General features: G+C 41.1%; 1 protein-coding gene across 1 annotated transcript in view; it reads right to left on the bottom strand.

The window, feature by feature from the left end:
• myo16 (myosin XVI) overlaps window positions 1-27,681 on the bottom strand; it is a gene marked incomplete at both ends in the record, with an annotated part of 80,440 nt that overhangs the window by 45,031 nt on the left and 7,728 nt on the right. Inside the window, 9 exons of the mRNA XM_083921329.1 lie at window positions 971-1,081; window positions 2,373-2,523; window positions 2,688-2,838; window positions 4,710-4,785; window positions 7,968-8,093; window positions 8,238-8,362; window positions 10,458-10,566; window positions 17,663-17,806; window positions 19,888-19,958. Of these exons, the coding sequence (XP_083777455.1) occupies window positions 971-1,081; window positions 2,373-2,523; window positions 2,688-2,838; window positions 4,710-4,785; window positions 7,968-8,093; window positions 8,238-8,362; window positions 10,458-10,566; window positions 17,663-17,806; window positions 19,888-19,958 (1,064 nt within the window). The remainder of the gene's footprint in view (window positions 1-970; window positions 1,082-2,372; window positions 2,524-2,687; window positions 2,839-4,709; window positions 4,786-7,967; window positions 8,094-8,237; window positions 8,363-10,457; window positions 10,567-17,662; window positions 17,807-19,887; window positions 19,959-27,681) is intronic.

Genomic DNA, 27,681 nt, shown 5'->3' with positions numbered 1-27,681 from the left:
GCTGCAATTTGTCCTTTCGTTTCACTTTTTCTTCTTCCAAACTGGACTGCACCTCAAATCAGCCCTCATTATTCTAAATTCTAATCATTTCTCTTTTTTTTATCCACCACTCTACGGCCTTTTATTGTCATTCTCTTTTCTGTTGTCCCCTGCTGTGGCTAACCCTACTGTCTGTCGCCCATCTGGGTTTCTATAATAACAGACTATTAATGCCTCTTCACAGAGAAGAGAGAGCATTGGATAGCTCCACATTGATCCGGTTCCAGTCTTTATAGAGCTTGGTCCCTGTGGAGAAGTATTGGCCAGGCTACAGTTTTAAAGGAAAGGAGAAAATGACAGGAGTATAAAATGGACCAATTGTTGGAGATGAAGGCATTTTACTGAATAGAGTTATGGATTTATCTTACCAATCGATATAAATGGAAGGGATTTTACAAGTGTCACCAGTGTAAATATGTGTGTGTGTGTGTGTGTGTGTGTGTGTGTGTGTGTGTGTGTGTGTGTGCCGCATCAGAAAGGGGAAAGGATTCAGCTCATGAACACCAAAAGGGTGTACACACTACTGAGACTAATACAGATTTAACTACATTCAGCAAAATAACTGTTCACCAGCAGTCATTCACTGCCTGTAAAAGTAGCCAGGTGTCAGAGGTCACAAATATTAATATTATCTGCACAACAGTCTTCAGGAGAGGAGGCATAGGATTTGTGATGCACTTTGTGTGGTGTTTATATTTCTGAAAGGCTGGAGGGAAACCTACTGCAGTGCTCATGGGTATAAAGAACATGTGATGTGATCCAAATAGCACACTCTGAGACGGTAAACAACACAACACATTTTGCTACAAATAAACAATCATAGTGGCACAGTTATGCACAAGAGTGTGTATTTTTTTTTCTGTTCTGTTTTGTTTTAATGCATATTTAATGTTGAGTGGGACTTAGAAGCAAAAGGACAGTGGAGGCTTACGTAGATTTGGTCGTTGCCAAAGCGCTTCTGCATCTCGTAAAGCAGGCTGCTGTCGGTCAGTTCACTGAGGGACGCCAGATCATCATTGGGAGCTGGAGGCATTAGTTTGACCTGAGGAGGTAAGGTGAGAGTTAAAGACACCATGCTGACATTACAATCTGCAGCTTGAGGCAGAGTATTTGACATATATCATCGTATATATCATACTGTCTGTCTGAATGTACCTCTATTCACCCTCTTTCTGAAATGCTTTGATTTAACGTCTGTCTCTGTAAGACCCCCTAATGAAAAAGCCCAGTCTTCTCCGATTGGTCAGCATTTCCGGTTCTTCTGCGAACGGTCCCAGCAGCCGAGGGATGACTTTAGCACTGTAGCAGCACTTTCTACCCATACGTTGTCACACCGCGCTGGGGACTGACCTGTCTCTGGGTTTTCCGTCTTGTGAATTTCATGTTTTATTTTGAAAAGTAACTCTCCTCTCGTTTCAGGTCACTTGCCCTTCCTCTTGTGTCAACGGTCTGTGGTTCCCCCCTGATCCATGATGGTTTCCACCTGTGTTCTGTGTCTGTGTCTTCCCGTCTCGTTGCCAGAGTATTTCGTTCGTCTTGTCGAATATGTCCAGCCCCGATCCACAGCCTTGTCCCAGTCTTTGAGTCTGAGTATCGCCACGCTCTTGTTTTCCGCTTTTCCTCTGATGAAGAGTGATTTTGATTTTGATTGCATTTTTGTCCACTTTGTTTTTTGGAGAAGCTAATTTTATAGTCCCTTTGTTTTCCTCCTGTTCAGATTGACTTTGTTTTGTGTTTTTACCAGCTCAGTGCAGCTTCAGCTTGGTTTTCAGCCTTTTGAGAGCTGAAGTTTCAGAATAAAAGCCAGCATAACCTATTCACCTTCGCATCTGAGTCTTCATTCCTGCCCAGGCCTGACATACGTATAGTATAGTTATAACATCACATCCATAAGGAATTGGCTCGTTGAAAAGACGTTTTCTAAATACGCAATTTGTATCAGTTTTTATGTTTTGATTTCTGTTAGATTCCCTGCCTCTTTGTCTTTCTCTTCAGATACTTGTATGAAACACCAAAGTAAATCTGTAGTGTGTGATGTTCAAGATAAATATGAGCCTGAAAAAGCAGACGTGAAATGCCATGCCTGAAATTCACAAAACAAGTTTAATCTGAAATTGATAAAAACATAAAAATGTCAAATTTTAAGTTGGTCCAAATTTGAATTTCTTTGGTGTTTGGCAACTCTCTTTTTCACTTATAAAAAAACAAAACAAGGCAAAGTAACAAATGGAATACATGAAACTGTTCTTCTTGTGGACATTTGGTATCCTCTATGTTCTTGTCTGCCTTACTGTGTTTTTTTGTAGTGTGGGAGCTGTAAGATGACAACATACCTGCTCCAGTTTGTTGGCTCCAGAGCTAAAATGGCCATCTAGGCCATTGTCCTGCGAGGGCTGTCGGTTCAGTGCCCCACCTGCCTCTCTGAACATGGCACACTTCTCCAGCAGACTGTCCCGCTTAGAGATAGAGAGCCCCAGGGGGTTCCTGTGTAATAGGTGGATAGGGATGGAGTCGGGGGAAAAAAACAGTAGATGGAGGGAAAGATTTGGGGCAAAGTGAGTGATGTGAGAAAAAGAAAAGAAAACATGATTTACAGTCTGTGTCGTATCCATAAGACAAGAATTGTGCCCATGAAACAGTTAACCCACAAGTTCTTGATGGGTGTGTTGAGGTCGTGTGAACCGCCATCATAGCGTTGGTCAGTGGAGGGTAGAGGAGTGGAAGGGTCCTTTAGTCTCTGCAGCCAGCTCTCCTCTGCATTCAGTAGCATATCAGCGATTGGCTCTGATGCGGCAATGTCTGGTGAAACGACACACAACACAGGCTAATCAGTACAGCTATTTGTTGTGACGTGAACTCCACGGAGACAAGTTTTATTTGCTAGAGAGGTAAACTTCAAATGTCATATTTGTAAGCTCCAAAATTGATTCTCACCATTCTGTGCAAGTGAACAGCTAATATTGTAAGCTTGAGACCATAATACTTCACACTCTAAAACAGCCAGGTACGCCGTCTTGTCTTTCGACATGCCAACCCTCCTTCACAATCTGCGTGGATGAGCCTGCACTGGTGCAGAATGTGTACCCCACTGTGGATCAATCCAACTGTGCTTAAGAGGAAGGGGGAGATAAATTCCCCCAGTCTGTAATGAGGTCTAACAGGGCACGAGGGAGGGGAATGGCTTCATCCTGTCTTTTTATTTCTGTGTGACTGACAACCCCCTAGACTCCTATCTCTCTTGCTCCGGCTTTCTTTCGTCATGTGGCTGCTGAGGGAGGGGGCGTGGGGCTCCATGTGAGAAAGAGGGGGATTGTGTCAGTCTCCAAGGACTTGTCTCATCTTTTCCAAGCCTACATGCTAGAAGAGGCTATTGATTAAGGTCGGAGTGAGGCAGTCAGAGGTGTGATGAAGCAATGGGAGTAAATGGTTAGAGGCAGCTATGATATTCCTTTCCACAAGTGAGAGGTTAAAAGCACAAAGACCATCTATATGACACATTGTATAAGTATCACACAAGAGACGACGCTTACACTTTCAATGACTACACTACATTCATCAGCGACCTGGTTCAGTGAATGGTTTTATAATGGCTCTGTTGAGTTTGTGATGCAAGGAGTTGAACCCCTGCTGTGTGTTTTTGTTTGGGAGGAGATTTTTCTAGATTGATTGGGATCATCATCAACATTAAGGATGGATTGAAATTAATACAAATATGTAAATGAATACTATTACACCCACTTGTTTACACATTTATAGCCGTAGTAGTTTAGTGTTTCTCTTCAAAACACATCGTGTGCATCTTTGCAGCCTTGAAAATGTACTTTCACTTCTCATGAAACATTTACAAAGCCCACTTTTTGAAAATTTTGAAACATGCAATGTTCCCTGCTTTTTGTCTGTGCACTGCCATGTTTCTTGCAGTGTTTTCATCTCCGACTGTTGATCACTGGTATAGCATGAAACCAAGCAACAAACAAAGGGGCTCTCACTATACAGTATACTCTTTCCTTCCATTCTCCTCCCTTCCGCTGTCTTGTAGTAAGACCAAAACATTACAGGCTACCTTTAATGCCAATTAATTAGAAGAATAGCATTTAAAGAGGACATTTTTACGGTAGCTGTATCAATCTGCTATTTGCAGCTCAATGAAAAAAAAACAACATATGCCCCTTCATAATATGATACCTTTATGCCCATAAACAAATTAATCGCACAAACCTGTGATTACTGCTAAGACCTGATTTAATTACTGTGTGTTTATGTGTACAAGCATGAGTAAGGTGTTTTTTTGCATTCAAATTAATTATCTCTTTCAGATACACTGAGATATGCAGATAGGCTCAGTAGATGCTGATTATGACAGAGCCTTATTCACTTTGTACAGTGTGTGTGTGTGTGTGTTTGTGTGTGTGTGTGTGTGTGTGTGTGTATGTGTGTGTGTGTGTTTGTGTGTGAACGAGCCTGTGTTTTATATTATCACCGTGATTATTAATGCATTAATTAATGCAGACATCAGCTAAACAAGTCAAAATCCATTTATTCGCTCCTTTGCTTCATTAACTCTTGCTTGCCAAAACACGTTTGCCCATTCCAGCAGCAATATTTGTGTTTGTTATGTGCACACATAATATATTATATAGTATATTTGTGTGAATGCCTAAATATGTTACCTGAGGGCTTGTCCTGGTTGCAGTTCAGCAGAGTTGGGTTTGCTCCATGCCTCAGGAGCTTGCTAACGATGCTTGTCTGTAAAAGATGGGAGAAACGCCCACATCAATTTTCATCAGATAACAGAAAATAATTCTACCATGTCTGGAACACTGTTAACAGCATCTACACTGAAACGATCAGTGCAAAAACACATTTTTTTTTTAATCAGATATAGACCACAGTCCATGATGCAGACGTGTAACACATAGCAGGTCTATATACAAGTGGTGCCCCTGACTGAGGAAATCCTTTAATGAGCAACCCTTTTCCATCACATATCATAGTGGAAGAACCCCATAGTCGTCTACCCTCATTTCTACAGACAGTGACCTGTGATGGCTGTCACCACTGTCCTCTATTGTTCTGTCTAGGTTTTTCTTTCAGTCTAAGCTCACAACCCCTCGGCCTTTCAGTCAGACTTGTTCCTTTTTCCCTCTCATTGACCTCCTTTTTGCATTCTCTCTCAGTCACAACCCCTCTTTGACTGAGAATATCAACTGCATCGAACCCAAGAAGTGTGATGTATGTGATCCCTGAATACACATTAGTGTACGCAATATGTTGAAGTATCTGAAGTGTGACAAAATGTATTGATAATAGACAAGAATCTTCCATCATCTCTAGGTAATGTAGGAACAACGGCATGACCCAGAAACTCAGCAGCTCAATAAATAGAAAGACATTGTTTAAAAAATTAAAATGAGACGAGTATAGTTGATAATTAAACCTAGTCAACCGGAGACGATTACTAAAAAGTGAAATTGATAAGCCATCAGATTGCATCACATCCGCTTCTAATTGCTAGTTTTACACACACTGTTTTTGTTGCGGTTTTTTAATGTTGTTTTTATCAAATAGAGACAGGAACAAACGTCACAGGGCATACATGACAGAGCTAAAAATGAATGAATAAATAAAAATGTTGAAATTGAAAATTGGATCGAATTGTGACTCCATAAGCAAATCGTGGACCTGGAGAATCACAACACCCCTACCATAAAATGTGGTACCGTGATCTAAGTTTGGAACACACCATGACAGCCAATCAGGTGCCATATTTCCAATTATGTGCAGTTAACCGGTGCATAGAGTACATTAAACAGTAAGAGACCATATTACTATGCTTGAGTTAAGTTAACTTTGCTGAGAAAACGACAAACTACTTATTCTCAGCTGTTTACTGCATCAAAAAAGGCTTACAGTAAAATCATACCTACATTTTAAAACAATAAAGGGGTAATTTTATTCATCATGGGCACTACTACTACAAAAAAACCTCGTGTTGTGTATTTTGTGGCTCTGGAAGAGCTTTCCAAAGTAGCAGAAGTTATTTGTACAGCAGAGTAATGAAACATAGCCTGCAGTATGAAAGAGAGTGATTCAGCACAGTCAGACCTCCTCTGACCCACAGCTGTTCGGCTATCTGTCTACAGTATCTCTACTGCCCACAAACCCTGTCAGCGGCACTCACACCCTATAAATACAGACAACACGTCAGTGGCACCACAACATCAGAACTCTTCAATGGGTTAGGAGGATCAGGTAAAGTTCATTACATTGGGCTTAGCGGGGAGAGAGCAACTTTATAGCTGATGTAGATTCAGACAGTTTTTGGCAAGGGCCCAAATTTCTTTTTTTTTTACATATTTCAAAGACTGCAAAACCTTGAGATTGACATTAATGTACTTTAATGTGCTAAAATTAAACTGATTCACGCTTTCACATGTACCTTCATTATAAAATGTAATAAAATAATCCGATCCCAGCAGGGTCGTATTTTAACATCCTGTCATTTTTGTTTTAAAATCCACCCATAATACTAATTAAAATTCCTCCCTTGAGAGAACACATCTTAAAAAGCCTCCACTCAAACCCAGGACTCCGAGAGCCAGGGTCCAACTTATCAAAAGATGTGAGAGGGAAGCTTAATTAGCTGAAGTAATAGGGTCATGTATCTTTTTAAAGGGTCAGTGTAGTATCTATGCTACACTACAGAGGGGGTCTCTGGGTTTAACATACCAGCTAGCGTTACAGTTGCTGGCAAGTGTTTGTAGGCAACAGCATCATATCAGCAAAACCATCTTCTTATAGTGGGACCAGTGGTTTAGTTGGCTGTATACATACACATATCTTGAACCCATAATATCCTGCATAACTGACATGTCACTGTCAATACAAGGGCAGGGTGACAGGAAGTGAGTGTTAAGAAGGAACAGGGAGTAGTTGGTATGCAGGAGGCAAAGCACTGGCACCAGTAAAGAGCCGATGGCTGAGGTGATTTAGCACTGCAAGGGAAACCTAATCGAATCTCCAATCCACTAGTCTGCCACTCTTAAGTCAGATGCACTTACATTTTACAAACACGCACACGCGCGCACACACCCACACGCGCGCACACACACACACACACACACACACACACACACACACACACACACACACACACACACACACACACACACACACACACACACACACACACACACACACACACACACACACACACACACACACACACACACATTGGAAGATCTGTACATTTACAACTGGATGGAGGAATTCTGTGATAGGATAAAAGTAATCTGTATGAATGAATAAACATAGAGAGGTGGTGAGGTAAAAGTGAGGAAGAAAGAGTTTTCAAGAGACACTCTGGCACTCTACGGGGGGGGGGGGGGGGGGGGGGTAACATGGCTTGAGGGTAGAACCAAAGAAGCAGAGAGAGCGACTCTATATAGCAAATGAATAAATTCTCTTTGTCAGCAGCCAAAGCACACAGCCCAGAAATGTAATTAAATATCCAGTTTGGTCAGCAGGATGTGAACATGAGCACTTTCCTGCCTTCATAGTTGGACCCCTCCCAAACCACCATCTCATCGCTCTAACAGCTCACCTCCGCCCTATCTAGAAATCAATCTCTTTTCCTCTAAGAGAGACCATTAAACTGCTAATCTAAAATGCTAGAACAAATGCATGTACCATTGCAGTACTGCTCTGTTTCTGATCAATAAGCCCAAAAAGAGCAGTTTATCAGCGTGTGTGCAGGGTAACCGGAGGCAACTTCCTCAGAGGAACAATCCATCCATCAACAATTGCCTTGTTATTTCATTAATGATTACATTCACATTTGATCAATGCAGCTAGAGGAGGAGTAATTAGGGAGCTACTTCATAAATGTCAACAACATTCTGACATTTTGTTGAGCAGGTTGGAGTTACCTGTCCGTATTTAGCAGCCAGGTGTAGAGGGCTCCAGAAGTTGTTGTCAGCAGGATGAGGGTCCGCCCCACTCTCCAACAACACAGACACCACCTCTCTATAACCACTGGCGCATGCTATGTGGAGCTGCAGAGAAAGAGACAAAAAGATAAAGTTGTGACAGCAAAAAGGGGAAGCCACAGTGTCTAATAGAAACTGAGCTAAAGAACGAGAACACACCATAAAAAGAGAGGTCAACTCAAAAACACTTAAAAACAAACATGACCTTACCAGAGTGACGCCATCATCATTGGGCTGGTTGAGCTGTCCCCCTTTGGCTACAAGCTGTCTAACATCAGCCATCATTGTGCTGGGTCTCTGCATCTTCATTGTGTGCATGGATGATACATCAACACCTAAAACACACACGCACAGACACACACACACACACACACACACACACACACACACACACACACACACACACACACACACACACACACACACACACACACACACACACACACACACACACACACACACACACACACACACACACACACACACACACACACACACACACACACACACACACACACACACACACACACACACACACACACACACGCGTAACAAGTGTTACAGAAAGTCTTTAGTTGTCATAACTTAAGAAATAGTTTAACTATAGGGGAATACTTAGAATCACTTGCCACGAACTAGATGTCAAGAGAAGGTTAGTGTAGCTTAGCATTCAGACTGAAAACAAAGTAAATCAGGACCCCAACGGAGAGGCTACGTCTATTTTTTATACAGTCTATGATCGGCCTCCACCTGATAAATTACGGATTTACAGGGTGTAACATGCTGGACTATTTATTGACCGGGAGCAGCAAGTTCCTGTCATCAATAATCTCATCCCTCAACAAGAAAGCAACAAACCCATATTTCCCAAAATGTCAATCTATTCCTTTAAAATAGAGACATACATGCTCATCCATGCCAAAGAAGGCATGTGCTGGGCCGAATGTAGGCACATCTTACAACAGAAAATAATAGCTTGCACAATTATCACATCAATTTATTGCACTAAGGTGCACCAATCATTTTCTGTTGTCTGAACTATTCCTTTAAACCTCATACCCAAGATTCAACTGTTTAGAAGAAACTAGTTGGTTTACTGACTTCTGCAAGATGTAAGGATGAGTTACACTCAGGTACCGGGTTCTGACATGTTTTACATTCAAACATTCCCCAATTTCTCCATGTGATATGGTTAGGGTTCAGCATTGTGTGTCCAGTCCTCAACCTGATTGGTTCAAGGCCACTGTAGCTCGTCTCCTGGGCCAACACAGGGTGTCTGACCCAAACTCTGGAGAGCAATGCACTGCTCCATATTCACATACACACAGTGGACCTGACTTGGCTGCTGTAATAGTGTGGATTGATTATCAATCAATCTATATTTCACTCAGATAAGCTCTAGGGCCCAAACTAATGGGACTTTTCCAAGTAGACTGGTTGGATTAGCTAATCAATAAGTTTGACAGCCACAAGGTAAGTAGCTTTTTGAAAAAAATGCTCATACAGTTGTAACAGAAGATCATCCTTATTCTCTTTAGTGCCAATAATTGGACAAATCCAGTATTACATGAAACACATGTCAAGTGAATAAAAATATAATGTATACTTGATGTAGAGACACATGGTCAGTCTGTCTCTTTCCCACAAACACAGAAACTTGATGTGGCTAGAGAGTGTACAGCCAAGTTGCTATAGCAACAGAGGAAGAGTGAGCCTGTGTGAGTTAGAGTGTGTTTAATGGCGGCAAAGCCAAGCACGATGAAGGGGATCTCAAAAAATTCAGTGGCTGGGGAGTCAGAGTGAGCTTGTGTGTGTGTGTGTGTGTGTGTGTGTGTGTGTGTGTGTGTATGTGTGGGGGTGTGTGTGTGTGGTCTGAGCTCTGATGAGTCAGAAGTCATCTTGCATTTGTCATGTGAACTTGTTGCCAATGGCAGATGGATGAAGGAAGACCCTCCATCACCGCCCATATCTGTTTCTGTCTAGCTTGCCTGGCTAGTTTCTGCATGCTTCTCTGTAAATCTCTGGCACGTTTCCCCGCCTCTCCCTCTGTCACTCTATGTCTGCCCATGTTTGTCTCCTATGCATTTATCTCTGTCATTTGAAGCTCATGTGTTGACCTTCTCCTTTCTCAGTTGGAGACAAGTGCCCCAATGGCAATCCACCATCATTAGGCCTGTGGGTGCATTTCACCTTCAAAGAAACACACACACAGAGAACACCTCCTGTTTAACCACAAGCATAACATATTAACACATTATACGCGCAATGCCTGAATGAAGGAAATTAAATATTTACTTTTTCTCACAATGCTTTTATCTTTTTGTCTTTCTGAAAGGGCTGTAGGACATAAGCCAACCTTATCCACTGTTAGTGGCTCTCATGTTAAATTAAATGTGAAATGCCAATGTTGAGAGTTGAGCAGAGCTTTACCATTTTCCTCCAGGTGTTTTCGCAGGATGTAGCTGGTCTCAGTTCCCTCTGAGGCGTAGTCCAGAGGAATGTTTCCGTTGACGTCCTGCAGCAGAACATTCACCCCGGCCTTCCACACGCAGGGCAGAAGAAAGAAGAGAAGACACAAACACAAACTGAGTTTTAGCCTGGCCATTCATCAGACTTGAATCGATGATAAAGTAGGCACAATTATCTTCGCTTCCCAGAGGCTTATACCTGAGCAGAACCATGGAGACATTAACCGACAATACAGTGAATTAAAGAACTCATTAAATAACTGCCTGGGGGGTCGGGGCATTGAAATGTGAGGGCATTGGTTACCGTTACTTGGGTTCATCAGGGTGAGCATGTGAGACAAGATTAATGTATGTTTACTCAACATGGACCTGCAAGAGCACTCTTCTGTTATAGCATGAGATAACTTGGGAGGCCTGCCCTCAGGCTCCTTTAATGACTGTTACTCTGATGGCGGCACAGTCATTGGTCACAATATGGTTATGATTGATTGCTTCTCTTCGGAGGAACTCTACTGCACTCATTATTTGTAAAAAAAAAAAAAATACTGCAGTGCTTTACCAGCAGAGCAGAAATGTGTACAAGCCATGCAAAATGTACTTGCGGATTTACTTCTGTCCATTTCATTTTTATTAGCCCCTCTTTGGGGTTAGGCACTAAAAGTAACATATATCCTTTCAAGTGTCAATTGTCAGTGTCCAGCTATAAATGGCTTCCTGTTGTTTGACTTAACCATAAAGACAAGCTGGTGTAACGATCGTAGCTGGAGTAGGCCTGATAACAGGGACAGGGGACTCTAAGTGAGGATCCTTATTGAATATTTACAGCTAATAGAATTCTAACGACCAAGTTGCAGTGCAGCAAAGAGATTTATGACCTAGTCTTTCGGCAGACAGAAAGGGTAGGGGTGGGGAAAGGGGAAAATGGGAGGTGGGAGCAAGCTGATAGAGCAACACAAGAGCTGTTAACCTTAGTGATCCAAAAAGCAGCAAAACCACAGGGACACTGAGCCTGACACCTTGCAATTCTTAAGTGATTTATATATCAAAAAACTTAACTTATTATTTTTTTTCTAATTATTAAAATTGTTTTACAGATATTCAGAGGAAACGTTTTTCATCAAAGAAATGCAGAGCAATTACAGTGCGATAAAGGCAGCACAATGCTGTCATTTCCCCTTATCAGTGGATAGTATTCTGGTGAGCGTTGCAGCTTCATTGTGCACCCAACCGGGTCGTCTAGTGGGAGCTGTTTTCCCTCACCTCTGAGGGTTAGTTTGGGTTAATAAAGGGAATTAATTAACATTAAAAAATGAGCTGCTGCTACGATACTATTCATGAGAAACAAAAAAAACCTTATCGCAGCGTGAAGCACAGCTCGAAGAGCAAGTGATGAGATAAGTGAGTCAGAGAGAGTTGATATTATTATGCACCCTCCGCCCACCCCAACCCCGACAAACACACATACTTCATCTTCCATCCCTCCCTTTCCTTCCAATATCAAATAGGGACTGCTCCATCTGTATTCCTTAGATTTGTGCTTCGCCCCCAAAACGGTAATCAACTTCCTCATAAACCTGACAGCTCCACTTAGGGTGCATCTGTTAACATGTGAGTGTGTGTTATTGTCGGTGGATGTGTGTGTGAGTTTAGTTAAGGGCTGTGCTAACACAGACTATTTTCTTCAAGGTCCAGTAAAAGTCAATAGGGAACTGGCTGGATGAAGCTATCAGCTGACAGACAAATGGATTTTGCTCTCACCACTGACTGCCTTCCCTCACAGCTGTACAAAACACAGCTGGATAAACCTTGAAATGAGGCGCTTTGAGAACTGTTCTGTAAAAATGTGAAATAAAAATATTGGCGCGTTTTACGGCAGGACGGAAGAATTGGTCCTTTCAAACAATCACAAGCCTGTAAATAGCATAACAATGTGTAATGTGGAAAATGGGCTAAATGTGAAAATGCTATAACTGCCGTCCAGAGCAATTTATTTATTTGACAACAATAAAAAAAACTGTCACTACAGAAATAATTTATCCAAAGTCCAAGACCAGCAGACACAGATTGTGGTGTGTGTGTGCTATTGATTCCAGGGACATTAATCATGTGTTTGAGCTCACATGATAAGTGCTGACAGATATAAACGAGTGAGTGCCGGCTGGCTGCCACACAGTCTGCGAGGGGTTAACAAGTTGACTTCTGACCCCGACATGCTCCCCAGCCACAATATGATGAATCCACCTCGGACGTCCCGGACATTGAAATCTGTTAAGCTACACTGTCTGTGGTTCATAATGGCTGTTGTTACATGCAGTGACTGCCATGGAATCAATAACAACTAAGATATGTGCTGAAAGCTCTCCCTGAGGAAATCACACTGGCACAACTCAGTGGAAACCATTTCAAACAACAAGAACATTTATATACACTTGTTTTTCTTTCAATCTATACTGTTATGTTTAAGGATAGATTATTTTAAGTGTAATTCCGGTGTAAAATCATCCCATGGTCTTTTTCAGCAATTACATACATCAAAAGAAGAAGAAGAACTTTATTTATCCTGCAACGGGGAAATTGAATTTTTCACTCTTATTATTATACATGTTACACACACAGGCCCGTAATACACACAGGGACTTGAACCAGTGACCCTACGGTTCCCAGCCAAGTCACCTATGAACTGAGCTACTGCCGCCTTCACCGTACTGCCCCGAGCTAATCAGTGTTAGCCACGTCCAGCTGTTAGGGACTCTCCAGGATTTCTCCATTAATAGTTTATACACGAAAAAAATTGTCTCCATGGCTTATTTGATGTGTAATTGCCGAAAAAGACCCTGGAATGATTTTACGCCGTCATTACACTTTAAATGTGTATGAGGGTTCAAAGTAAGTCCGGAGATTTCCTTAATAAGACACTAGCATACTATTACAGTGCATTCTCATTTTCCCTAAAATGTCATCCAGTGTTAAGAAACCCTCAAACTTGATTATCAAAGAGCTGTGAAATGTACCAAAAGCAATTGAGCAGTGGCTCAACTGTGTGTTGTGATGTGTCGTAAACAACAGTCTGTGTGAAAAAATGTAAATAGCCACAAGCATTTTTACCAGCTGCAACGACGCTGTAATTGTTTTCAACTCGTGAGTCTGTGTGTGTCATCACGGCAAAATGTGGAGTCCTTTGAGTCTTTTGCTGCGTGTTTATATGTCTATCTGTCTACTTTACCCATTTTAATCCTGGCCATGGAAATGTGGGCACTGTGTTCAGGTGAACGGTGTTTGACTTGTGTCCGTAGAGGAAGTCCCTGAGGAATGGAGATGGGGAGATGTGCCATAATCTGCTAAATAACGCAAAACCCATCATCCGGAGGATTTCAGCTGAGACCGGACAAACACTGTTCATCTGCTCACCATGCCCTCAGACCTGGATTACAATGGGTAATATCTATTTAAATATCCCTTTAAATGGCAAGAATTGACTGCTATTGAACATGATGTTAATTTAGCCATTAATTTTATTTTTATTTATTCATTCATTTTTTTACCTTATTTATTTGTTCTTCCTCTTCTTAATTAGTTGTCAATGTAACCTAATAACATTATTTAAGAGAGCAGCCTTTTGAATACCTTTGCATAGTCATATATATATATATATATATATATATATTCAATTCATAGGCAGCCATATCAGGAATCAGTTTATTTTTCTAAAATCTGTATCAGGTTGAAAAATCCCATATCAGACGGCCTCATCTTTCAAGGTTTGGGACTTCAATTAAAGCAGAACTCAGACCATAGGAGTGGGATACAATTGTTTGATGAACCACTGTCATGTTTAGACGAGGGAGGGCTACATTATAAACATGAAAAAAAATTCAACTGGTGTGAAGTGGAATGCAGTGCAGCCAGGGGCTTGCTGTTAACCGTTTGACTTCAAAGGACTCAGAGTTCAGAGGACTTAAATTCATCATTTACAAGCATGGAAAAGAGGTCACTTCTGCAACTGTAACCAAGCTGGTTTTTCAGCTGTAAGATGAGAAATAACATTTTAGAACAGAACCTGTCTCCCAGGGATCAAATGATTGTATTGCTACATCTTCCCCAGAGTAAATTTAAGAACTGAAAGAGAGTATCTCACACAGAACTACGATATGAGGGAGAAAAACAGGAAAGAAGAACACAAACAAAAAAAAAGCAGTTTAAGACTTCAACTAAGTCCATCAAAACATCATTAGCCGACCAACATTTCATTAATCTATTGGTCGCAGGCAAAAAGATTAAAAATAAACATTTGCAGCTGTGACTTAAGTGAAAATCTATGTGACTGGCGGCTGGCCTAAATGCTGGAGGGCTTTTAATTTGAAGGGCCAGATACAGGAAGTTGTGACACTCACTGTCATTGTTTTTTTAAGATGGCAGGTCCCTTCGACATCACGTTTAGACAGTTAATAGTTAATAGCCAATCATGTCGGAAATGACGTCTACATATGGGATCACTTTGAAAATAATAAGGATAACCCCCGAGAAGGTCACATGCAAACTTTGCAAGAAAAACTTTGCCTATCACTCGTCCACGAAGAACGTGACCTACCACCTAAACATGTTAGTAACTTTAGCCTAGCTACCTGCCCATGGCGGCCCGAAGTTTGAAAGCAGAGATAAATCATTTTTATTATTGTTATACGCTAGTATTAGACTAATCATGTGTACTTTGCCGGTGTCATTAACAGATTAGCAGACTTATAGCGAGCAGCTGTGCGCTGAGTTGCTGAGGCTATACTTGGGGGGGGGGGGTTTTCAGAGTTTCATAAAAAATGAAATTAGAAAGACATAATTGAGCCACTATAGGCAGGAGGATTCGATAAGTAATGGAGGCTGTGGCTTTAAGTAGAATGGCCAGCTAAGATGTAACACATGGAGGCATGCTGATGCATGTATATGAGCCAAGTCTAACTACAATGGACTATACTGAAGTCTATATGAAAAGGTAGAGAATTCTTATACTACTACTACTACCACTGATAATCACATTTTTACCATTGGATATCACACTAATAACGTAATAATAGACTACACACCCCTATTTTCATTTGCCAAGAGACAATCCATTGTTCCAGGGTCTCAATGACCAACATTAACCAGAGCTGGAGCTAGGAATAGCCAAGCTTTAGGAATGTATTTGGAAAAGGGTTGGGAATGAGACAGTTTAGAAATGGCCTTCTCCCTCTCCCACTGTTTGGAGGCAGGAGATAAGAGAATTAACATTTTTGCCAATATGGACAAATAGCGACAATGAACCCAGACTTCTCATCAACCCCCCTCCATTTCCCACAAGACAAGCTTGGTAATTTCTCTGTCAGCAAAAACCTCTCTGCTTCTCACTGAAGGAACTGTAGACAGGAAATCAAGGACAGAGAAGCAGAGGGTAAGGGGAAGTGTTGGAGGAGTAGGACACAATAGATTAGTACATATTAGCAGCACTATTCCTTCCTCTGCCAATCAAAGATAAAGCTGCCACTCAAGCTCCTCTGGCGAGACCAGTGTTCCACTTCTAATTAAAATGTAAACTCGAGGGAAGATCTCCCACTTACAGCTCTGATAAAGCTGCAGCTTTAGAACAGAGCAGAATGACTGGGCACTGTCAGGGTCTGTGGTGGAGGAGATGAATGTCAAAATAAATGAATAGCAGAAAAGGGATACTGCATCTCTATTGGAAAAATGGCATGACTATAAAGCTATATTCATCTTTAGAGAGGAAGAGCATTGCATCCTGCTGATTATACCAGTAAAATAAATGTGTTTATCTTAAACTTAAGAACAAAACACCTGCAAATTCGCATCATTTTTTAAATTAAAACATTCTGCTATCCTATCGTACTTGGCTAGTTCCCTCACAGCACACATGCTTTCACAGTCTCAAAGATATGCACTAGGGCACACACGCATGCATTAAGTATACACACTCTATGCACTAATAAATAAGAGCTTAGTATCAAAGGAAGTTCAATCCGGCAAAGCTGAAGGCATGTTTTGATGTTTTTAGGGTAAGCTGGAATTTTTCTTTAAACTTTTTAGAATTTGTTAGAAATATTCTTCCTTGCTCATTCTGTACCCCCTACTCTCTTCCAACACGGCTGTGTACATATGACCTAATTTACTAGAAGCTACAGTAGTTCTGTCTTGGTAGTGAATGGAAGACTCTTTGTTACTGCCTCCCAGGAAGCAGCATTAAATCTCTCTCTCTCTCTCTGTATCATGAAAGCAGTGCCTATCATGAAAGCATACTGTAACTCACTGCATAAATTACATTTGGGGTATATATATCACACCCTGCTCTACAAACTAGGCAGCCTGCATGAATCTTTGCTTCAAGGGAGATTAAACTCATGCAAAAAGGCAAACACTCAACATACATATGAACCAACAGTTGTAGAGTCACTACAGGCTGACAGAGCCACTCCGCACCTCCTTTGCCTGGCAGCTCTTCAAACATATCCATTCCTCTTAGGAACATCGTCTTCTTGCCCCCGCAGACAGACAGTCAGAAGTCACTCAGGAACCAATCAGCAGAACCAGGCTGTATTGGATACTATGTAGCTCTAGACTGCAGTTTACCCACCCTGGGTCTAATCAACACCAGCAGAACAGACCGAGCCCACTGAGTGATTTGGCTGGATGTGCATGCCCTCCCCTGCAGCTGGCCCCGCTCTCGTTATGGACCTAATCAGTACAACCACAGCTCTTGTCAAGACAGACCCGACAAGAGCTGGAAACATCCTCCACAGAGCACTGTTTCTCTTTGATTTCATGTTAATGCCCAAATTCTAAATATTCTCAACATGCGGTGATTCAGCTGGGTTTGTGAGAGAATGAAGAATTGTTGCAGACCCTCAGTAATCCAAACCCCCTCATCAATAGAGTATGCTCCACTTGGAAAGAACATTCTGGGTGACTAATGTGAATACAGCCTCTGGTTCAAAGCTGATTCGAAATATGGAGTTGGTATGCCGACTCATTCCAAAACACTAATCTAATTTGTAGCTGACACGCTTGGAATTTGAAGGCTCTACAAGGAAATTACTAAATTACAAAACGTGTGTCCATGCATGTGTGTGTATTTGTGTCATTCCCACAGAGTATAGTGCATGTTTGTTTGCATGTGTTTCTTACCACCAGCAGCAGCAGCACCACGTCTGCATGATCACACACACACGCTACATGCAGGGTTGTCCACAGGTCTTCGTCCTGCAGGTTCACATTCAGGCCTCGTTCAATCAGAAGTTCAGCCGCAAAGACATTGTCATGGCGAGCACACTGCAGAATGCAAGCACAGCAGATTTCCTCATTAGTTTACAGAGATTATTATTTCCTAAAGCATTGCTCTAGCATTACTCTAAACAGTTCACAACAGAAGTTGTAACAATTACATACTTGTATTGCCACAGGGGTAAAATGCTAAATGATAAAGGTTGAGGACAACAGTTATTGGCACTCATCATGTTAGAGGACAACATCCCCAAGTTTTTTGCTACAATATTTTCTTAATTAATTGATTTGATTACTGGAGGGAGACCGATATAGGGGTACTGTATATACCAGTGTCTAGGAGTTTAGTCAACCATGTAGACCAGCTTCAACAATTTCAAAAACAAAAAACATAAATCCCCCATACATGTGTATACATGGACACAACTGCATTCATAGACACAAAAAACACAACTAAAGTAGACTACTGAAAACATGAATATAGTATAGTATATATTATATATTATAAAAGTAAAAAAAAGAACTGGGAGGTAGGGTTGGCTGATATGAAGATACACACAGAGACAAGAAAAAATCGATCTGTTCTTGACTTGTTACGTATTTACAATTTTCACAAATTGTATTTATATCTCCATAATAAAAATACATTTATCTTGTTATCTTGAAGATATTATTGATATTGCAAACACCTAATGGGAAGTTGTATAAACTATTGTATAAATTGAGATTTTATGTAGGGCGGCATGGTTGTGTGGTGGTTAGCACTGTCGCCTCACAGCAAGAGAGTTCCTGGTTGGAATCCCGGCTGGGGCCCTTCTGTGTGGAGTTTGCATGTTCTCCCCGTGTCTGCATGGGTTCTCCCCCCGGGTTCTCCGGCTTCCTCCCACAGTCCAAAGACATGCACGTGTTACGTTAATTCATTCATTCATTCATTCATCTTCAACCGCTTATCCCGGGGTCGGGGCCGCGGGGGGTGCTGGAGCCAATCCCAGCTGACATCGGGCGTGAGGCGGGGTACACCCTGGATAGGACGCCAGTGTATCGCAGGGCACATAGAGACGCACAGAGACAGACAACCATTCAAACCTACGGGCAATTTTAGAATCATCAATTAACCTAACACGTGCGTGTCTTTGGACTGTGGGAGGAAACCGGAGAACCCGGAGAAAACCCACGCAGACACGGGGAGAACATGCAAACTCCACACATTGACATATCTAAATTGCCCATAGGTGTGAATGTGAGCGTAAATGGTTATCTGTCTCTGTTTGTCTCTATGTGCCCTGCGATAGACTGGCGTCCTGTCCAGGGTGTACCCCACCTCATGCTCGATGTCAGCTGGGATTGGCTCCAGCCCCCCGCGCCCCCGATAGGGACAAGCGGTTGAAGATGGATGGACGGAGATTTAATGTAGCTGTAACTGCACTAACTTTACATAAAAAATACTTTGCAAATTATGATTTCAGAGCAGATGGTACTTTTTTAGTTTCAATGTTTGATAAAACGAATGTTGATACTTTTAAAGGAATAGTTTGGATTTTTTTGAAGTGGGGTTGGATGAGGTACTTGAGGTCAGTGTATTTCCTACAGTGTGGATGACAGTCAGCACGCCTCCAGTACGGAGAAGTGGGCAGGAGTCCTGACACAAAAGTTAAGCAATGCATTGCTGTGGATGGGGATAGCAAAATAAAAGTTTTTTAGCCACCTAAAAATTGTATATAAGTTTTACTGTATGCTATATTTAGAATGGATTTACCGCTTTACCTTGTTGTCGGGCAGCCCTTTCACACTGGGAACTGAAACCCCTGTCCATCTCTGCTCTCCTCAATGCCACTAGACTCCTTTGACAAAAGCAGCATTTTTTCCTTGCAGAAAACAGGAGCTGCTGGTCTACTGCCTCCTTGATAGGTTAGTTTGTTTAAGTTATTGTATGAATTGTGTTTGGTGAGTCTGAACTTACCCTATAAAACACAAAAGACACTGACACTGTGTTTGTGGGTGTGTGTGTGTGTGTGTGTGTGTGTGTGTGTGTGTGTGTGTGTGTGTGTGTGTGTGTGTGTGTGTGTGTGTGTGTGTGTGTGTGTGTGTGTGTGTGTGTGTGTGTGTGTGTGAAGTTGTGTGTGTCTCACCAGGTGTAGCAAGGATCCCCCAGAGGAAATGGGAGTATTGGGGTCTGCTCCCTCCTTCAGGAGACGCAACACTGCAAAACAGAAAACAAATCTATAAGTTAACACCTGCTCTGCTGGAAGACAGACAGGGCATGCATAAACACACACACACACACACACACACACACACACACACACACACACACACACACACACACACACACCTGTGCCACTCAGAATAAAAACCAATATGTGTCTCATGTCCTCTGACTGTCCTTGACATGTCAGCGTCAGTGTTGAGGCTGTGTGTGCTTTGTAGCTCCTTGTTCTCGCAGCGGGTCAGAAAGCCTCTGGGTTACACACATTCACGTAAGCTCCAGTGAGCCGCACAACCGACTCACACACTGACACAGATATACCGGAGAAAACATGAAGCACTACAAGCAGGTTCACGCAGTCAGCCATGAACGAATGCTAATAGTAAATTTTACTATACCACTCCTATATTATTTATTCAACTTGTACAAGAAATAAGTGCGAGCACAGATAGATAGAGAGAGGGCAAGGGGGAAGGGAGAGAGAGGGGAGAGAGAGAGGGGAGAGAGAGAGAGAGAGAGAGAGAGAGAGAGAGAGAGAGAGAGAGAGAAAGAGAGAGAGAGAGAGAGAGAGAAATAAAATGTGTATGTGTGCGTTTCGTACTTGATTGTGTGACGGATAAATGAAGCAGGATGGAAAAACGAGAGGGCGAGGAGAGAGGGAGGTGGAGTGCAGTTGTGTTGACATATGCGATCTCAATGACACTGACAGCACTAGACAGATACTGACTAAACCCTGGAAGACTTTTAAAAACAGCCACCACTGTCACGCAATCCCATCACACACACACATACACACACACACACAACCACTGGAGTCTTTGAGCAAATGGCTGTGTGAGCAGTTACCATGGTAATCGCAGTGGTGATAATTCCCCATAATGAACTCTCTTGATGACCCCCATGAGGTCATTTTACTTAAAAGGGTCATTATGTTGACAGATATGCTTAAATAACCTCTTCAAATCCCCACACAGCCACATACACACACAGCAAGTATTTTTAAAAAAAAGGAAATGTTGGTTAATAGCCCTGTGCTAATCTGAACACACAACTAGATATGTACATGGGAAGATTTATTTGTTGTCATGAAGTACTGTAAACAGAGTATTAAAATAACTGGTACACACTGTATGCCATGCAATACAACAAAACCATAATATGGGCTTAAAACATGTATTTAAATCAGCACATAGTTTAAAAGTCTCACTAATTACTGAACATGTATCACTCCATTTATGACCTTCCTTATAATCAATTGCTTATTAAGAGAAAGTATATAATTTACAAATAAATGAATAAGAGAAAGCATCACATTGTAACATTTAAGAAGCTATAACCTGCAAAGGTTTGGTATTTTTATACTGTCTGTTGACTAATTGGTTAATTGATTAATCTTTTGGGAACATACACACATGATGTGCATAGACGTTTCCTCACTCTTCTAATGGCCTGTAGTGCCTAATGGCCTTTAAATGGTTGATGAGAAACAAACCAGCCAACCTTTCAGTCAATCAGCACAATTATGTAACCATCTCGTCAACATACTGTTAGGGCTGAGACTGTAAACCTCAAATTAAGGCTCATCAAGCACTAAAGTTGTTGCCAGGGAATAGATAATGCTTTTGCTTTCCTGCCTACGAAACAGTACAGGGTTACTCATAAGTGAATGCAGAGCTGTAATTTTTAAGCACGTGCGGTATCACATGATTCTGTTAGTGACAGTGTTAGTCTTTAATAGAAGAACCTACCGGAGTTTTATGGCACATTATTGAATGAGACTAAAGAGGGGTGGAAGTCAAGAGCTGCTTATTGACTAGCTAAGCATTTGTCTGGCGGTATGGCCATTTGGAATCAATAGTACTGTTGTAACTTTCGCGGAGTTGTCAAAACCAACCACTGTTATAATCTGTGTGTGTGAAGCCCATGTATCAACTGTGTCTATTCGCTTTTTGCATGATTAGTGAGTTTGCCAGCTATTTTAGGTAAACAGTTCATTCTTTCTTTTAAGACTAGTGTAAATTAAAGTATAGGTGAACATGTTTTTGATGTCTGTTTTAAAATAATATTCAGACGTTCACATGAAAAGTTAAATAGGTTTTACATGATGTTCATACTGGCCATAAAGGGAATCCTTCCTACGGAGCTTCCCTTGTAAGAGATGGAAGACAAATAACACATCGAAAATACAGTACAAAGTTCAGCTGAAGCAACTACGAGAATTCAGCAGTGTGAGTTACAGAAGGTTTACACCAGCCGCTGAAACTCTGCGAACGGAGCTTGGCTCACCATCTGGAGCAATCGTTTTGGCATCTATTTATATTTAAATCTTGCGAGAAAACGCACAGATAATCTACTATAAACGATATAAACATCATATCTTATATGATATCAATGATCGGATTCTGATAAATGATAAAATATGCATCCCATGCTTGACAACCCTTTTGATTTTTCTGCCCCTCTTTCTGCTGTTCTCCTAGAGATTAAATTCCCCTGGTATTTACATTATGAAATATCAAAACCTGCCCATCCATTATATTTCTAAGAAAGAGCCTAGTGTCACTGCTCTCTTTATTTTTTCTATTTTAATCACATAGCCTAGGCCTACTTGCTCCTTCCATTTGTCAGTTGTGTCTAAAGAGAGAGCAACAGAGACCAGCAGGTAGATACACACAAACACAAACACAGATTAGAAAACAGCAGAGGAGCAAAATCCCCTGTTGAACGGCGTGGAGAAATGCACTCCTGGTGGATGCTACTCTGGACACATCGAAACGCTTCGTTGCTTTTACGCTCCCAATGAAAACCCACCATTAGCGTTACTAGACCTCGACAGCACAGAAACACTGTCCAGGGTAACATAAAGAGGGAATTTCATACCAAAAAGAGTGTGAACTTGGCAGGTATAACTTGATCTTTCCAACTAACACCCCTGACGCTAACATTAGCTACAGTTTGAAATACAATTTGAGGCTCAATCTAGGACCAAGGGTAACCAGGCTTTTTCTGTTAGGGCCCTAACTCTTTGGAAAACCCTGCCTGAGGAGATCAGACTGGTGAGCTCCTTAAAGTCAAAGTGGGCATGAGAGTTTCAAGATGAGCTTAAAAAGATCTGAAACTATCCTTAAACTCATGGTTTGAAAGTGTAAATCAGCTTTAATAATTTCACGATTCCAACAAGTGTACCCTTCAAAGGCATTTTAAACAGAGAGAGACAGCCATATGTCAAGTCAACACCACGATGGATACAAATTACTTTCTTGTCTTAAAGTTCTAATACTGCTGGAAATGGCAACCAATCTAATTAGCTTGAGGTTAATTTCAGCTCTGCTCTTAAATACTATAAAGTTCCATAATAATCAGGTATAAACTAGAAAAAGGAGCATAAATTAAGTACAACATCAATATTTACTGTATTTGTTGTTGTGTTGCAGCTTAACAGTAAAGGATTTTTTTTTCTGTAATGTAGTTGAAAGGGAAAAGAAACACTGGTCATCATAGAAATGTTTAACTTCAGCACAGCTATATTATGCTTGTATCACAGAAACAACAGAATTTTTCTCTCTATATTAAATCTTTATATGTTAGTTGGTGTTTGATTTTATGCTGATCACCAGCTTTGGTATTGGGAGTGTGTTTTCTATGTATTTACCCCTCAATACCCACTCTCCATTCCCCATACTGCTGATAGGGGAATGGAGAGTGGGTGCAAAGCAAAGCCGGCTGTCATTTTGTGGAAAATTGCAAAACAGCTGTTTGAGACGTATGTGGAGTTTCCATGGCAACCCGAACTGGTAGCAGAGTAGAAAAGAGAGAGAGGGGGAGAGAGCATGAGAGAGAAACCTAAATAAGCTATAGATTGATTGAATTACGTCAGGAACTGGAGCCAAACTGTAGCTCAAACCATGTAGCATTAGAACGACAGCTTTGCAGTTGTATGCATCGGCCAACCAGTCAAAATGCAGTTTATATCCATGTCTGTCCAGACAGACATACTATATGTAGTGAAGACTTTAAAAATAATGTAATAGGGTAAAGAAAGAAAAAAGTGTATTTTTGGTGAAATGTAGATGCTTCACACATCAGCAGCACAGAAGATCACTGTGGTTTCAAGATTGTGTCACCAATTCAACTAGAAACCGTCTCCCCTTCTGTTCCTGAGTAACGGGGTTGAATAATGACCAGAAACACATTTTTGCAGAACCGTATGACGTCACAGTGAAGTTGACCTTGGACCTTTGTGATATAAAATGTCATCTTTTTATCCAATTTGACATTTGTGTGCCATAAGTAGCATAGTATGCTTGAGTTACGGCAAAAAATGCATTTTGTGAGGTCACCGTTACCTTTGACCTCCAAAATAATCAGTTCATCCTTGGGTGCAAGAGGATATTTGAGAAAGACAGACGGACGGCCGAAAACATAATGCCTCCGACCAGGGCTGTTCTTGCGCAGAGGCTTAAAAACTGGATTAATACAGCATCTTGATTACTCACCTGCTAGCCTAAGAATAAATCTATGCTGTCATTCAGAGTGACAGATATTCTGTCCTTAACCTGTCTTTGTGTTTGTGTTAACACCTGAATACAGCTCTTCTTGCCTACACAGAGTAAGTACACTTGACAGTAATTTTTTTTTTTTACCAATTACCCTCTCCTGAAAAGGTCATTGAGTTATACCTTCTATGCTAAGAAATAATATCACATACCTAAACAGAAAGTGATAAAAAAAAATATTCCTTGTTGAACTTGAAGTTGATATGATGCAAATGCTGAACGTGGTACAGTACAAGATTTAACATGCTTTTCTTCAGCCTCTCTTTTTGATTCTTTGGCTCTCTTCATCTTCCTGGACCGTGATATTGCATGAATTTAATAAAACCCCTGTGATGTATCCTCTGTAATATGTCACTTACAGCAGTATTGCCAATTTTCTTCATCTAGCCAGCAGAACTATTCTTCCCATGTACAGCATCATTCCTTGGCAGCCCCATATGAGATTCTGTTCAAATCCCTCACCCTAATAAATGCTCCTGTCTCTCTGGTCCTTATCACACAGTCATAGTCACAAGAGGCACCGTCTCACCTCACTGCCCCATGTTTCTGAAATGAGCTTTGACATTTTTTCATACTTTTGATCCTGATGAAAAAAAAGGTACTTGTACAGTTCTCCAATAATGCTTGACTCTAATACATATTATCATGAGATGAGTTCTGTAAAATGGAACGGGTATCTCTTAGCCCACATTTACAGCAAACACAACAGGGTTTGGATGTATTTTCAGTAGATAACATTTGCAGTAATTCAAGGACAATTGAGTAAGAACCTTCCAGAAATGTTAACATTGTGTAAATAGCCTCAGAGATAAAAGAAAAATAACTGTCAAACAGCACGCACAAGCCCGCGCGCGCGCACACGCCAGCGCGCACACACACACACACACACACACAGACAAGGGGGGCATAATTATGCTATTCATGCCAGGTGTCTGATTCAACTGTATTTTACTTTAGTTACTTGGCTGCACACTGAGCAGAAAACAAAATGATGCATTGTAATGTTGCTCTGTAGCTGTAATGTTTCATTGCTGGAATGACCTTGCCTGTATCCAGACCTTAGAAAATGCAGGACCTGCATTATCTGGCATGAAACTGCCGTTTCTCAGTTAAAAGCACAGAAGAGCCAATGAGCACCTTGGGGCTGGCGGAGCAGATCAGTACCATAGGCGGGACTAGCTCCATTGTCTAGTTGTGTGTTTACATACACAACAATCATTGGCCAATCATAACCTCTGCGGAATGACTGGTTTCATTATCATTTTGGAAGTTAGCTGGTTCAGACCGGACGTCTCTTGGGATTGGTTGGGGAAAATGGAATCTCCCTCCACCTTGTAATTCAGTGAGGGTGCAGACAATGTCAAACTGAAGAGTGGAACAGAGTGTAACTAGTTGACTATTCTGTCTGATATCAGGCAAGGAATTCCCCTGTTTCTCTAGAATACAGACTGACTAGGAAAATGTCATTGCGTTTTTTTCAATGGTGGTTTTTGTTACATTTCCTTCAGTAAAATTTCCGGGAATGTTTCTCTCTTTCAGAAAATGTAACTGTTTGTAAGCAGTAGAGGTGAATGCTCCAGAGATTGCAAACAAGTAAATGTGTTTGAATCCATTTCTGTGCTGGACATATTTGGGAAGTAAGTGTCATTACAAACTTCTCTTCCCTCTTGGTTTGAATTGAAATACTTGAAATAAATATAGAAGGGACACATCTAAATTGAATTTCAACTTCGAAGTGAGCAGTTGGGGAACTCTGAGAAAATGTGTTCACAAAGTACTTTGACTGTTTATGCTCTCTTCCTCGTCATCTTTTGTTCCCTCTCAAATAAAAAGGTAGACTGAGGAGGCATCAAGTGCGAGGTTTAGTCATAGAAGCCCGGGTAAACACCACTGCCAGTGAAATGTTTCAATATGCTGCCTGATGATGCATTTGACAGTAAAAGGTATCCTTTTAGATATCCTCGGCCCCGTTCTGTCAAAAACACGACAGGTGTTTGACATGCCTTTAATCCCAGCATGTTCTATGGCAGAGAAATATAATTGTATTAATCTTACATCCATATTCACCTATTTTTCCATCTCTCTTTTTCTGATTAAATTCTTTCACAGCTCTATCTCATTGGCTGTCAGGATATAGTGACAGTTTCAGCAAACATGAAAAAATACAACTATATTATTTCATAGAAAATTACCTTCTTAACTTCAACTTTAAGTCCAAGTCAATTTTTTAGGCATTATAAATTTGTGTCCAAAGCTTTTTTTTTGCTACTCCTCCTACAAATTTTAAGCAATCATAACCCAATTTGGTACGGTATATCTCTGTGAAAAATGCATCAACAGGAGTTAGGATGCAAATTCAAGCTGGCTGCAATACTTGCACATACATATATCATATTAGATGAGGGTTCAATGATGATGAACAGGTGCTGTTTGTGTCCAACCTGTAAAGTTGGGTTTTCAAACCACAATGTTCCCAAATGATGTGACATTACAGGCCACCATAGACTCTTACTAAAAAGTCATCTTTCATTTAGCTGGATTGGTGCTCACCTTTCCTCAACTTTAAAACTTAAATGTATTAACTTAAATATTTCTCACATTGTTATTTAGCAGCAATCATCATCTCGGTACACCACATGTCATATCTAATATCATTATTCTGTTACAGAGGGAAGTCATTGGAAAAATAGATTGTCAGTTCCATAGCTGCAAGACAACAGCTGCTGCCGCTTCACTTGTGTCTTACTTTGATGCAGTTAAGAGATTGGTTTGGGAAAAGCAATTTCACCAAATGTCAAAACGCAAGTGAGCCAGATGTTTGCATATGAAAGATAGAAATGGGGAATCCAACTATAGGGATGTGGGCTCAGGTAGATTTTTTCACCTTAACCCTACAATATCCTCCTTAACATGAGGCTTATTTTCTGCTGTCCTTCAATTGCTTTGACTTTCCAATTGTCCCACCATGTTCAACCTTTCCTTTGTTCTCCACCCTGCTTCCCTTTATCTCATTCTCCTTCATCTCATTTCCTGTACAACAACTGATAAGAAAATACATCTTTGTGTGACTGTATGTGTGTGATATCTGCAGTAGGATTACCTGGCTGTCTTGTCAGCAGACTGAATTTCTGCACTCTATGACTACAACTCTAAAGCAGGCT

The sequence above is a fragment of the Echiichthys vipera genome (assembly GCF_963691815.1).
Source record: "Echiichthys vipera genome assembly, chromosome: 10".
Classification (NCBI taxonomy): Eukaryota; Metazoa; Chordata; class Actinopteri; order Perciformes; family Trachinidae; genus Echiichthys; species Echiichthys vipera.
Note: the sequence above shows the minus strand (reverse complement) of the source record. Positions and strands in the feature narration are given on the sequence as shown.